The sequence below is a fragment of the Capricornis sumatraensis genome, chromosome 5 (assembly GCF_032405125.1).
Source record: "Capricornis sumatraensis isolate serow.1 chromosome 5, serow.2, whole genome shotgun sequence".
In the NCBI taxonomy this organism is placed as follows: Eukaryota; Metazoa; Chordata; class Mammalia; order Artiodactyla; family Bovidae; genus Capricornis; species Capricornis sumatraensis.
The window spans coordinates 13,099,196-13,114,383 of record NC_091073.1 but is presented as its reverse complement, the minus strand read 5'-3'; the positions used below and the strand labels follow the sequence as shown (position 1 = coordinate 13,114,383).

The window sequence follows — 15,188 nt, the reverse complement described above, 5'->3', positions numbered from 1 at the left end:
GATTAATTGGAAAATGTGTAAATAATGTGAACAGTTAGATGACCTTATGTAGCCCATGAAAAATTCTCATTTTTACCAGACTTCTTTTTCAAACAGATACATTCCTTTTAGCAGAAGTGGTAAATGAGTATTGGTTAGGAGCTGGGAAAATACTTGCCAGTATAGATATTGGTCCCACGAAAATGTATTTAATCCAAGGAGTCAAGTCTTAAGTTTATTTCAAAAAAGCTCCACCCTGAATAAAATTAAGAGGCAAGCCATCCACTTGGTTTGAAGCACGCAAAGGACCCAACATGACTCAGAGCATAATCTAAATTCTCAAAGAGGTATTTTGGAATCACATTTCTAGTCAAATGAAAAAAACAATTGCTTATACATCATCTTAGGAGACTGTGTAATATGTTTTAGGGAGAAAAAGTTTTGGAGTAGGTTAGCTGAGTTTGAATGCTGACTCTATTTACTGAATATATGACCTTTATTGTTCTATTTGGTCTCTCCAGGGTTTGCTTTCTTTCACTTTATCATGGAACGGTAGGTAAGTAATTAAACTATATAAGAGGAATAGAAGATCTTATTTACAAAGCAGAAACAGAAACACAGATAGAACAAACATAAAGACGCCAATGGGGAAGAAGCGGGTGGGATGAATTGGGAGATTGGGATTGCCATATACACACTACTGATACTGTGTGCAAAACAGATGACCAATGAACCTACTGTTTAGCACAGGGAACTCTACTCAAGGCTCTGTGGGGACCTAAATGGGAAGGAAATCCCCAAAAGAGAGGATGTACGTATACATGTAGCTGATTCACTTTGCCATACAGTAGAAACCAACACGACATTATCAAGCAACCATACTCTTCCAAAACAGAGTATTAGGGCAAAAGAAACTGCAGATTTTTTTTTTAATATATAAAGGAGCTTAGAATACAATTTGGGTCCAAGAAAAGTATCTCTTTTTATTACCATTGTTATTACTAATGCTAAGACTTAATTATTATGATTACTACTGGCCAATTACTCAAGGTATTATCTCACGTGGAACACATTTCTTTTCTGGGTGGGCACTACAGTAGGATTCGTTTATGATTCTTTCTCTTAAAACAGTGGTAAACAAACCTGAGTCCTTAGGAAACTTTATTACATAAATTTCCTTTGTTCAGGAGAGATTCTTAAGGATGAGGGCAGAACTCTATATTGCCAATATGTATGGTAATTAGGCTTCTTTAATACAATGCAATGCTAAATGGCCTTATAATACTCAATAAATAGGCAATTTTTTTTCTGATATATGCAAAATCAATTTTGATGCAGACATTTTTCTATATATCAAGATCAGTACGGAAATTTTTTTTCTAACCACCCAGCTGTTACAATGTTAAATAAATTGATTTTAATCCTAAATCAGAGATGTAATAGAGAAAGGGTGATTTAATATGCAATCTCATTACATTTGACAGGCTTATTTATAAACGACTTGCCCCACATTTTGACAAGCATAGTTAATATGTTAATTAGCTTTGAAAAAGATGATGGAAAGGGGAGACTGACATGCTATTGGGGAGCATAGAATCGACACAAGGTGGTACCATTATAAACTGTGGCCCCTCCCAAAAGCAACATGATCTTGATGAGATATTTATTAGCTACAGATAATTTTGTCACCCTATGTTAAAATTTAATCCCTTAAAACAATCCCAAGTAACCTACTGCTTTAGAAAACGAATGCCACTCTAAATATATTTATGAGCTTCTATAAAGCAATATAAAGCTTGTTTAGAGCAATTATCTCGACAGCTAGAGCAGAACTCCTTGACTAGGGAGGGACTGCACAGATAAGCTCGTTGGAACATCTGCACTTCTCTTAATGTGGTTTTCAGTACTTGGTAAGCCTTTTTGGTTTAGAAGCTTAAAGATGATTTCCTATGCCTGGACTTAAACAAAGAGTTATAACATCCAAGAATTAAGGGAAGTTATACACCAGACAAAGTCCAATTTGATTCCTTTGCTTAAGTCCTCCTCCATGGAGGCAGTCAAGGTACCAAAAACTACCTTTCCTGATGAGTTCTCAAGCTGCCCAGTGTATCTATACATCACCAACATGCTGGAGACCTAGAGCAGTGAATCACAGCAGGAGAGCTCTGATTCCCATCACTCGCTGCCAATGTTAATGCATAAGTGTCTTCATTAATACTTTTATTGCCCGAAGCTATTTAAACAGAACACCGGAAACTGTAACACTGGGTAGGGATCGTTAGTTTTTAGTTACTACCCTGCTGCCCCAGGATGGTAAATGAACTGTAAAAACAGCCTGAAACCACTGCCACCTGCCTCCCCGCTATTGTCTGTGGGTTAATATTTGCACTGCTCTCTGGGGCAGCTGAGCCAAGACTCAACCATAGTCCCATTTCTAGATCTTTCAGTATCCAGCATCAAGGTCACCAATGATGCAAAAATCAGTGCCCTGTGAACTTTTCTCTGACTGGAAAAATATATACATTTTACCTGGAAAATAACAAAACGGCTGTTAGAAAACGGCTTGGAATGAAATCAGATTCAGAGTGACAGGCATAGCATAGACATAACTCAGAAATGAACAGCCAATAATGTGGGAAAGTGCTCCAACATAACACATTTATTTTTTGTTTTTATGGCAATGAATAATCTTGGCATGCAGGCGAAAGGGCATTCGGGGTCTACTATTTCATATCAATTTCCCCCCTTCCACTTAAATTACAATCTTCTTCCTAGGCTTCATCATGTCTCCGTTAAAGCAAATTGGCAGAAAGCAACCAAACCTTCTTCCTTAAAAGGATACCAACAGGCACACACATGTGAAAGAAAGAAAGGCTGGCGCTGGGGGCAGTGGAAAGACACAGACTGGACATCAAACACTACACGTCAGAAGCAGACATACTAGCAAGTCAGAATCCATGTAGTTCTTTGCTCTTTACAGAGCACTTTCAAAGCTTTGGGGAAAATTAGCCACTAGCGTATTAAAAAAATAGCTTCTCCCCAGTCTAAGGGTAGAGCTTGAAGTGCGCTGCCAAGCAACTAAGACAAGACTGGCTCCAAGTTACAAATGTTTCCAAACTATGTTCTGTTAGCAGAGTCCTTGACTGACCTCATTGGAAGACAATCTAGAATTCCTATTCTCAAAAAATGGAGAAAAACACTCCCTAACTCAAGAATATTAAGTAATGATTATTTGCATAGCCAACTTGCAACTATAAGGGCAGGAAGGAGGCAGGGAATGAGACAGTAACTGATATTCAGATGGATGCATTCATTGACCTTTATTTCCAATCTTTTCCTCCATTACAGCTAATGACCAAAATAGCTATTTTGTTCAAGCCCCTGCTTAGCTCTGGGGGAAAAAAAAAAATCTAACTGTGTAAACAATTGTCAAAAAAAAAAAAAAAAAGCCAGGAAGTTTGATGTAAAAAATGGATTAGCTCAGCTCCTTAATGATAGATGGTCATCTTTATTCTCAGTGTTTTGGAGCATGCATTTACAATGGTATTTGATTTATTATAAGGCATTACAAAATCTATGGCAATAGATATTAGGCTGTTTGATGACCCAGATTCTTTTATAGCTCTAGTGAAAGCTGGAGATCTACACCTCATAAAAATAAATATACCCATGTGTACACGAAATGTTGCATAGATTTTCAGTGGCTTCACAGATCCCCAAATCCCATGTCTAAGGGAGTTGCTGGACTCTAAATTAAGTAAATCTATACTGTGCCTTACATCAAGAAACTTCATTGTTTTCTCCCCATAAAGTGTTTAGATCAGAAACATCAGGGAAGACAGCCAGGCCACATCACAGCCTAATTAACTAAAAGCCAAGATTACTGAGGGTAGAGCAGTGAAGTAACTACATGGCAAGAAGATAAATGACACACGCTGCAGCTTTATTGAGGTCATAAACATTATGTGAACATGTAGCTGAATTCTGCATGTGGTGCATCATCGTTCATGGAAGATGATTCCTGCTATTAAAAAACTATGCGCTATATGAACTGTTTTACTTTGAACACAACTGTGAGTCTAGAAAGGGAATTTTTCTATTAATAAATGATATTTTTAACATTCACTATTAAGCCTTCCCTGGTAGCTAAAAAGAAGATTATTCCCTTAATTGAACTGGATCATATTAGACTGGAAACTCATCAAAGTTTATCATTGATAATAATCATACATTAAATCTCACAGGTCTTGGGGACTCCTATAACAGATTTTTAAGTTATGCTAAACCATTGTGCAGAACTGTGACTCTACTGGAATTAAATGTACTCTGACATTTAAAAAAAAGTGATTGTTTTATTTCACCTTGAATAATTGGCACCAACAGTTTTCAGGGGTATACTGTACCAAATTTAGCACCTCACAGTTATAGCAAAATGTTCAGACCATTTATCTGAATTCTGCTGTGAATTTAAACATGCTTCTACTACTTCCAACTCATACTGCTATTTGGAGATATATACTCCCTTGTTATAAAACAAAGCCACAAATTAAGGCCGTTAGGGAGAAAATCACTGAACTGACAGCTAGAAAAATGCCTCTGCCCTTGTCCATCAAGAACTATTACCAGACACCATCTGTAAGAGAGCCCCTGATTAGGGAACATTCCCAATTATGTTTTCAAAAACTCCAGTGGTATTGCCACACACCAGCAAACACTCCAGTACCATTAATCTTCATTCAGACCGTTAGGATGTTTGTCTAGGCTTGACCCAGACCAAGCACTACGGATAAATTAGCTAGAGTAAAGCTCCATTTCTCACCACATGTCAAGGCAGGTGGAATATTCTGTCGAGCCCAGGAGGACATCTGGAGGTCTGTACCACAAGGTAACCACTTCATTGGAGTATGTGTGGCTAGGGACGGATTTTGCTCTTGCGAGACCTGTGGGTTACAGGGAACATAAAGAAGTTTAATAGACATTAATGATCAAAGTAATTTAAATATGGATGTTCACAGTTTTAAAAGGTCAAATGTGATATTATAATACAGAATCATGAATGCAATGTCAAAGTTATGCAAAAGGTTGGGGAAAGCATATTTTGGTCTACCTGTTTCAAATACATGCTAATAACCAATAAATCCTTTATATTTCCTAATAAAGCACTAAGAACCTAAAAAAAATCCCAAAAGAGTAAACAAATGATTCATAAACTATTAGATATGATACAGAGGCTTAGAAATCTCCTGGCTTTCCAAAGATTGTTTCATGGTACTTTGGTTCTGACAGTTAAAAATAAGTATTACAAGAAAAAGTTCAAAGACTGAATAACTTTGAGAAAAGATGGTTTAAAAAGTAAAACAGGTCTGTATACTGTGAGACTTCTCAGCGCCCTTAGTTTTTTCTAACATGTATTATGAATCTGAAAGAAGAGAATATGACTCTTTTCTCAAAGGTTTTTTCCAAAATTTCTTTTGGTGTCAGTGTTCCATCAAACACTAAGAAATGCTCATTCAGGAGCGTCATTTGAAACACATGAATCAATAATTATAAAGGAGTAGTTAATAAATCTGGTACATGGAGATGAGATACCATGTAATAAAATTAAAGTTCTCTAAGAATGTTTAAAAATTGGGAAAGTGGTCAAAATAATATATTAAGTGATAAATTATGTGCAGTTTGACTCACAATCATAAATACTGAGGCACTGGAAAAAGACTGTTGAAAAATATATTTCAATATTTTCAATGGTTAGTTCTGAATATAGAAATATTTAGTTTTTTTTAATTTAATATATTTTCTGAATTTTTCCCAAGTTTTATACAATGAATACAGAATTCCTTTAAAAAACACAAATTACGGATATTATTTTTAGAAAAAAAGCTGTATGATAGTTTTCTATCTGGGTATGTTCATTAGTGAGGAGAGTAAAGTTTTATCTATCACTGTGATGCTCTAAGTAAATAAACATTTTTACAGTGAACCTACCATAATATATTCATTTTAATGTTTTGATTATTTAAGCTTTTATGTAATACTTAGGAACCTTACATTTTTTGTTTATTAAACACTTTTTAATAGCATTTCTTTTACTGTATTATATGTAAATATTAAAATTAACAGGGTAGCTGGTAAGATGAAGAATTTCTAATTAGTTCAGTTTGGTTTCAAAAATTCCATTTTCCCTACCATACTGTTTTTATAACAACACAATGGCATATTATAAATTGACTGCTGTTACAAGTCTTCCATATTAAAGTGTACAGATCTGATACATTCAAACATACATACACATATATGGTCTCTAACTTTTCTGCACATGAATGGAATGACTATCTCTGAAAATAGATTTCCATAATAACCTCTTCTTTTTTCTGCAAGGTTTTATCCTACCTCAAAGCAAGCAAAACTGAACAAGAGAGAAAACAATCAGGGCATGAAAGTGTTTCCAGAGTAATGCCATCAAAGGGTTTCCTTCCTCAAATGAGCATGTTTCTATACAGACCAAGGGGCTGAGCGCAAGTCCCAAAATCGGTTCTGACTTGCGCCTTATGCTGTTGTCAAGGCGAATGGGATGCCAAAAACATTCGGGCTGGTTTTCTTGGTTTTGCCAAGGCCCTGTTGACAGAAAGCTAGGCCAGAGGGATAGGAGAATTTAAAAATCTGAGATTTTCTTTGACAGCTCAGAAGACCACACTGGTTATAGAAAATTGTGATATTCCCAGTTTTAAAAAGAGAGAACCAGACCTCAAAATAACCTAGTAGAAATCTAAATAATGATGTATGACTCCAAGTCAATTATGCTCACTCTGAATATAAGTTTGTAAAATTTATTAAGTAGTTCTAAAAAACTAGAAACAGAAAAAGCTCTTTGTCTACATTATTTTTCTCCATTTCAATTTTAGGTCAACTGTGTGAGTACTTAGTTGCTCAGTTGTGTCTGACTCTTTACGACCCCATGGTCTGTAGCCTGCCAGGCTCCTCTGTCCATGGGATTCTCCAGGCAAGAATACCGGAGTGAACTGCCATGCCCTCCTCCAGGGGCTCTTCCCAACCCAAGGATCAAATCCTGTCTCCTGCATTGGCAGGCAGATTCTTTATCTTCTGAGCCACCAGCGAAGCCCCAAGTTTAGGTCAAGGACTGCCCAAACTCCATTCACACGGGTCATGTAACTTTCCAAATCATCAGGGAAAGTGAGTTTTCGATATTCTAACTCTTCAAAGCATTAAGACAGTTCCTTAAAATGGTTTGCCTGTAAATGTGTTATATTGAATAATGTTATGATATTTTTAAGATACACTCTCCTGCATCACTTGAGAAAAACTAACATCCCACTATATCACAGAGTCAATTAAAACATATTCTTGGGGCAAATGTCTTGTATATTGTTAAACAAAAGTTTTTCACCCTAAAAATATTTCTGTTCAGTTAAAGAGATAAATCCCCAAACTTTTCAAAGAGGGAGCAAATTATTAAATCAATGACTCAAAAGAAAAAAAAAAGCACACCTTGAAGCAGAAATACACAACCACATTTTTAAATAAATATTTTTAGTAAAGATACTCCTGTGTATTTATATAGTTCATGCATCAAAACACGCTTACTCATGCAAAATTTATTAAACTGTATCCTCCAGCTGAAGGGAATCTGTAGGATAGGATTAATTAGCACAGCATGTGTGAAAGCTTTCTTTTCTGTTCCTCGTCAGTTGCTATGGTTACCCTACAGGACGAGAGCTACATTACCTTCTAAAAAAGATGAAGTTCAGGGGTTATTATCAAAACTTCTTATATTAATGTTTAGTCTGAATTAAAAGTCAAAAAACCAAAGTGAAATGCTAACTAGATGAGTATAGGTTATTTATACGCTGCTGCTTTGGCTGAGCATGTGTATATGAAAGGGTGCATGTTCCTTTTGGGCACCTAAATTGGCTTGCATAACCATTTAAGGGTATCCAATGTAAAGATGTTACCACTTTTAACTAAGGAAAGATCCCTAAAGAGCAGAGTTAAAAACCCTGATAATCAAGCGCTGTTGCCAATTATTCAAATTTGGGCAACCTTAATATGAGTTAGCATCGCAGAATCTTAGATTTCCAAAAGAGTTCAGAAGCTTTACAGGTAAGTTCTTTCCCAAGGAAAGAATTCCTCTTCATATCTCTGTAACACGGTCTAATTTCTGCTGCCATTCTGAGTCTGGTTCTATCCTCTGGCAGGGACACAAAGTAAGTCATGTGACAGTTGCCTTAAGCGAACTAACCCTTTGGCATCAACCAATGGAGATTCTTCAGACCTTATCTTAAAAGTCCTCAGGTGCAATGGATACAGTTGACCACTCCCATTCTTTTATTTTATTTTGTTATCTCACTTTATCATATGTAACATAAGATGAAATGTATAATAATATGCAAATACAATTATGTGATATGAAATATAATGCAATAACAGTCTAGAAGATGTCTCAGTGGGTAAAGAATCTGCCTGCAATGCAGAAGACACAGGAGATGCTGGTTCGATCCCTGGGTCGGGAAGATTCCCTAGAGGAGGAAATGGCAACTCACTCCAGTACTCTTGCCTGGAGAATCCGATGGACAGAGGAGTCTGGTGGGCTACAGTTTATGAAGATGCAGAGAGTCAGACACGACTGAGCGACTAAGCATGCAAGCATGAAATATAATACAATATACATCTGCCACATGGCAGGTTATTTTTTTTTTAATTTTTTATTTTGTATTGGGGTACAGCTGATTGGATTTCCCGGGTGGTGCTAGTGGTAAAGAACCCACCTGCCAATGCAGGAGATATAAGAGATGTGGGTTCAATCCTTGGGTAGGGAAGATCCCCTGGAGGAGGGCATGGCAACCCACTCCAGTTTTCTTGCCTGGAGAATCCCTTCAACGGAGGAGCCTGGCAGGCTACAGTCCACAGGGTCGCAAAGAGTTGGACATGACTGAAGGGATGAACGAACGCATGCATGCATACAGCTGATTAACAATGTTGTAATAGTTTCAGGCGAACAGCAAAGGGACTCAGCCATATATATATACATGTATCGATTCTCCCCCAAACTTCCCTCCTAATCTTTTAAATTTATTCCCTTGACTTCTCAGTTATGGGAGAGATAACAGCAGCGATTTGGCCGGCTTCTGGAACTTCCTCTATCTGCTCCACAACTGATGGACTTGTCTGCAGCTACATATTTAAACCAATGCTTTCTAAATGTATACACTCTGTGGATAACTGTGGCTCATGCCAAGTTTTAACTGGCATCCTTAGGAGATTTCTCCAGCTCATACTTCTGTGTGGGCTTCAGATATGGGTTTACCCAATTCCTCACCAGTATCACTCAGTAGTGTCCAACTCTGCAATCCCATGGACTACAGCCTGCCAGGCTCCTCTGTCCATGGAATTCTTCAGGCAAGAACACTGCAGTCAGTTGCCATTTCTTTCTCCAAGTACAGGAATGGGGATGTACTACAGGCACTAAACTGGACACCAACCACAAGTCTCTACAGCAAACAGTATTATTAATACAGGGAAGGTGCTATGAGTCCAGCATCAAATGGCAATTTACTAGTAAACAGTTTTAAGAACCCCAAATAGTAAATATCCTTTTATTAATAGCTGCACACTCATGTCCAATAGATTTCTATTCCATGCACATCTAATTATTCTTTCAAATCCTGATGCATCCTTTTTACAGGTGGTGACCCTGCTTAGAAACTTGAGTCCTCCCTCTGACTCCACGGAGAAAGTGGCTAAATTAAGAATTGGGCTTCAAGAATGCTCACTTCCATGTTTTTGCTTTGACTAACGAATTGCGAAAGAACTGGCAACATTGACTTGTTTCTTTCAAAGTAAGTGGAATAATGGCAAGAGCTAGATGGCCTTGTGAAAGCCAACTGAAACACAGTATAAAGGAACACCTTTCAGCACTTCAGTCTTTCCGGAGGACGTGCCACTGTTCAGCGCTTCTCAGTGGTTTTGCTTTCATATTAGATCAATTCCCACAGGTCTCTTTCACCGTACCTCATTCCCCAAACTGAATGATCAGAAAAAGAATGTTCTGCTCTTAATCACAACGTGACATTTCTAAGACAGGGGCTCATTTCTTCAATACTTGATTCGAAACAGACATGACATACTTGGGTAACATTTTACCATTAGGCTTTCAGGCTGCGAAGGAAAAGACTTTCTCTATTCTGTCAGCTAATCCATGGAGTAAGGGCAGACGATTTTTATATTTCTTTCCCATTGTACAGTCCTGGAACCTGGCCAGGAATTTTTTCTAATTTTTGGTTGCTGCTAGGTGTGGACTTTCCCTAGCTGCAGTGTGCGGGTTTCTCATTGCCGTAGCTTCTCCTGTCGCAGATCAAGGATTCTAGGTGTGCAGGCTTCAGTACTGTGGTGCACAGGTTTAGTCGTTCTGTGGCATGTGGGATCTCCCTGGACCTGGGATTGAACTCATGTCCCCTGCATTGGCAGGCAGATTCTTAACCATTGGGCCACCACGGAAGTCCAGAAATTTCTTTTTTAAATAGATATTTTTAATGGCATTCTCTCCCTCTCAGAGGATTTACATTAAGTATCTGATGATGGGTTAAATTAATTTGTAAAGCTCTTTATTGCCACTCTTAGAGTGTATCAATAAACAACCATCAAACAAAAGAGAAAAGTACTTTCTTAAAGGGATGTTCAGAGTTTTGGCTTTGACCTTTGGTCTCTGCACTTGATTGGTTTTCCAGGAGGATCTGGTTTACCCTCATGTCTTCAGTTACTACCTATCTGCTGAAGATCCCAAATACACATCTCTACTATCAATCTTCCCCTAAAAGTTAAGATTTCTATATAAAAATAACAGTTTATATCCTCCGTATGTATGTTTATTTTTATTGTTCCCAATTCCCCAACCAATACTACCACTTCCAGTGTTCTGTAACTTAACCACTAAAGGTCACTATCCATCCATTCACCAAAACTGGCAATCTTGTTTCATGATAGGCTCCGTTCACTTACAAAATCACAAAACTCAATGGAAGATCTCCCTCGGGGCACAGTGGACAAGAGGATACACATTCGATTCCTGGTCCACGAAGATCCCACATGCCGCGGAGCAATGAAGCCTGCGTTCCACAAGTCCTGAGGCTGCGTCCTGGAGCTCCCAAGACGCAACCACCAAGCCCGCAAGCTGAAACTACTGAGGCTGCGTGCCACAAGTCCTGAGGCCCACGCACCCTAGAGCCTGTACTCCGCAGAGAAGCCACCACAATAAGTCTGTGCACAGCAACCCCACCTGCCAAAGCTAGAGAAAGCCTGTGCAAAGCAACAAAGACCTAGAACAGTCAGAAACAAATAAATACATAAAAGCTTCTAAAAATTCAATGGATTTTTACATCATAGTTTCTTTTCTTCCTTCTCCTCAGATTATCATCATCAATTACAGGAATGTAATAGCAGCCTCAGGTTCATCCATGGCAAACAGTTACCAATTTTGACATATATTCTGGACAATAAATGATCTACATGCATTGAGATTAATTTTATTGAAAATTAAAATTTACCTGGGATAAACTTCAACGTGAATAATAAAGGACTTACATGCCCAATCTCCCCCTATGAGCACCCTCCAATTCTCTAGCCTCATACTTGCCATGACAAGAGGCAGGAAACGTGAGCATTTGGGGGACAGGCTTATTTTTTTAATACCTTTAATATCACATGTTGTTTCTTACGGTAGAAAAAAGTTTTGAGATAACAATTATAATCTCCTCTTCTTTCCTTTAAATGAAACATCTTTGCTTTTGTTTCTGTCCAGACTTCTACTTTAACAGAAGGTACTCTTCACAGGATACTGAAATCCCTTTAAAATGTTATGACTGGCATTTGTCAGAGGCTTTCAACTAAGTAAGTAATCTCTGAAAACAAACTGATTAAAATGAAATTAAGCCCACAAGACATTAGCACATTTTAAGGCAATATTTTATTTTGCTATTATTTAATTATCTTTGAATTCTTTAAGTTAATAAATTATGCCTAGCTTCTGTCTATCCACAAGGGCACATTTTTTTAATCTTTCCTTTGAAATAACAGGAAGGATCATAATATTTTTAAAAGGACATTCTAAATAAGAAAGGAACATTTCAAATACTTAAATGTTATATATATGAAGATTTTATTCTATTTTGCATAGAAGATGAAAAACAATCCATTCCTGTGGGAAATACTGCTTTACGTGAAACTGATAGGTATGGTGGTAAGACCAATTAGCCAGAGTTTTTCGGCCAACTACCATGTAGAAAACATGCTTTTGCTACCAGAGCAGTATTCTGCATTTTGGAAGCTGCAGTAAGAAAAAACTAAAGGCCTGATCGTGGTTCTGACACTAGCCAGCTAGCTGTGTGCCCTTAAGCTCTCTTGCTTATGTTATGAGTAAAATAAAGAGGCTGAGATCAGAGTCAGCCAGCTGTAGCCTACAAGCAGGCTACCTGTCTGTGTAAATAATTGCTAGGACACAATTATAGCTGTTTCTTCACATATTGTCTATGGCTTTTTTGCTGCTGCTGCTGCTAAGTCGCTTTAGCTGTGTCCGACTCTGTGCGAACCCCCAGGCTCCGTCGTCCCTGGGATTCTCTAGGCAAGAACACTGGAGTGGGTTGCCATTTCCTTCTCCAATGCATGAAAGTGAAAAGTGAAAGTGAAGTCACTGAGTCGTGTCCAACTCTCAGTGACCCCATGGACTGTACCCCACCAGGCTCCTCCGTCCATGGGATTTTGCAGGCAATAGTACTGGAGTGGGGGGCCATTGCCTTCTCCGATGGCTTTTTTGCACTCAACAGCAAAGCTGAGTTGTATAACCTGTAAGGGCGTCCCAGGTGGCGCTAGCAGTAAAGAACCCACCTGCCAATGCAGAAGACATAAGAGAGGCGGGTTTGATCCCTGGGTGGGAGGATCCCCCGGAGGAGGGCATGGCAACCTACTCCAGTGTTCTTGCCTGGAGAATCTCATGGACAGGGGAGCCTGGCGGGCTACAGTTCATGGGGTCACAGAGAGTCAGACACGACTTGAGCGACTTAGCACACAGCATAACCTGTAAAGTTCCAAAATTTAGTAATTTGGTCCTTTAAGAAAAAGTTTGCTGACCTATGGGTCAGGCTAAGGAAAATCTATAAAGTCCATACAGGTACTAAAACTCAGGGATTCTAAGAAAATATTACTAAGAATTTTGTTCAGTAAATGTATGAAGATCATATATGCTCATGTTCTTAAAAAGCCCTTTTAAGTCAATAATTCCACCTCACTGATCCCACATCACATCTGCATTAGCAGAAAATGCAAAATCATTTTCAAGAGAGTATACGTGAATATATCATCATTTTCACAGTTCATTGATTTACATTTCATTTTCTAGTTTCTGCTTCTCAGTTAATGAAATTCACAGTTATTATTCCAAGGTTAGATGACAACACAATATAGAAAATGAATTTTATAACTTTGACTAAATTGGCAATTTTGATGAATTTCCATATCCACGCTTGTTTCCAGTTTTTTAAAATTAAAGGCAAAACATACTAAATTTATCATAAGAATCCAAGTTTTAAATCAGGCTGTAATACTCAGAACTTTCAGACCATTTGTTTATAAATATATTTATATAACAAAAATATGAGTATGCACTTATATGTTTTAAAGAGATTATTTATTGAATAATTGTAACTAAATTTTACATATAAGAAGATTTTATTTTCTATTTTGCATAGAAGATAAAAACAATATATTCCTATATTGTTGGAATAATTACAGTATTATGCCAAATGCATGCTTTGTGCTTAATATGAAAGAAGCCAATGTATAAAGATGAAATTATCATATACATATAATATTCAAAATAACCTAGTTCATTAATTTTTTTAATTTTGAAGAAAGATAATAAATGAGAGTGAGTGTTCCTTTTGGAGATGTATGTGAAAATTATTTCCATTTCCTTCCTATCCCACCTAGAATTTAAAATAGGGAAGGAACAATATTCTACTCTTACTGTAGATAATATAAAAATACGAAGATCAGCAGATATGCTAGTGCTTATAATATCACAGCAAACCTGATGAGAAATTCTTGAGCAGTTACAATCTGCTGGGTATTCGAAGAGTTTTGAATGTGTGATATCACTTAATCATTAAAATAACCTAGAAAGTAATATAATTGCTGTGCATGAAGTCACTTCAGTTATGTCCGACTCTGAGACCCCACAAGACTCTAGCCCGCCAGGCTCCTCTGTCCATGGGATTCTCCAGGCAAGAATACTGGACTGGGTTGCCATTCCCTTCTGCAGGGGATCTTCCCAACCCAGGGATTAAACCTGGTCTCCTGTGTCTCCTGCGTTTGCAGGTGGGTTCTTCACCACTAGCACCACCTGGGAAGCCCTAAAATAATTGTTAGTATCACCGTTAAACACAAAGGAAACTAATTTACCTCTGGCCATATGGTAATAAGTGGCTGTGCTAGGCTTTGAATGCAGGCAGTGTGATTGCCTCCTCGGAAAGACTGGGAACCTGGGAACGTACTTGTGCCTGAGCTCCACATGGGCAGCAGCCCAGACTGCGTGGGTTGAAAGCCCCCAAACGGTGACAAGTCAGGCTCGTGACAGAGGGAGAGGGTTGGGGTGAGGACAGGGAGGCCGGGGACACTGGAAAGAGAAGTGAGGAGAGAACACAGCCAGTTCTACCGAAAGGAGGTTCCAAAAACATAAGTAAACTCAACAGAAAATGACTGACGCTGTCTAGAGAGCCTCACAGAACAGTCAGACAAGCCCTCAAGGCAAAGAGACATTTGATCAAGAGAAACAGCTCAGGAAGTTCAAGTTAGGCTCTGACTGCCGAAATGAGAACAAATTATTATCAGCTGCTTTGTCTCTTAAAATGGAAATTGGCAGAAAGCAGTGGCCCCAGAAATGGAGTAGTTAGTCAGAAGGCTGTGGTAACTTGGAGAGTGACAGCTAGAAATTCAGTTTTGTGGGGCGGGGGCATTATTTATCTTACAGGAACCCAAGGCCCATGTTTTCCTTCAGAAACCTCAAACTTGAGTGCAGTTAAGCTAACCTGAAAAATATGTAGTAGCAACACCTAAACAAAAAGCTCTTCTGGGGTGTCCTTACGGAAGCGAATTTTTTAAATATGCCGCGTGATGAAAGTAGGCCACTACACTCAAATCTGAAC

At 38.2% G+C, this 15,188-nt stretch overlaps 1 protein-coding gene across 1 annotated transcript in view; it reads right to left on the bottom strand.

Annotated features, from left to right (window-relative positions):
* Positions 1-15,188, bottom strand: part of CDK14 (cyclin dependent kinase 14) — a 666,485-nt gene that overhangs the window by 284,416 nt on the left and 366,881 nt on the right. Inside the window, exon 9 of the mRNA XM_068972760.1 lies at positions 4,799-4,919. Within this exon, the coding sequence (XP_068828861.1) occupies positions 4,799-4,919 (121 nt within the window). The remainder of the gene's footprint in view (positions 1-4,798; positions 4,920-15,188) is intronic.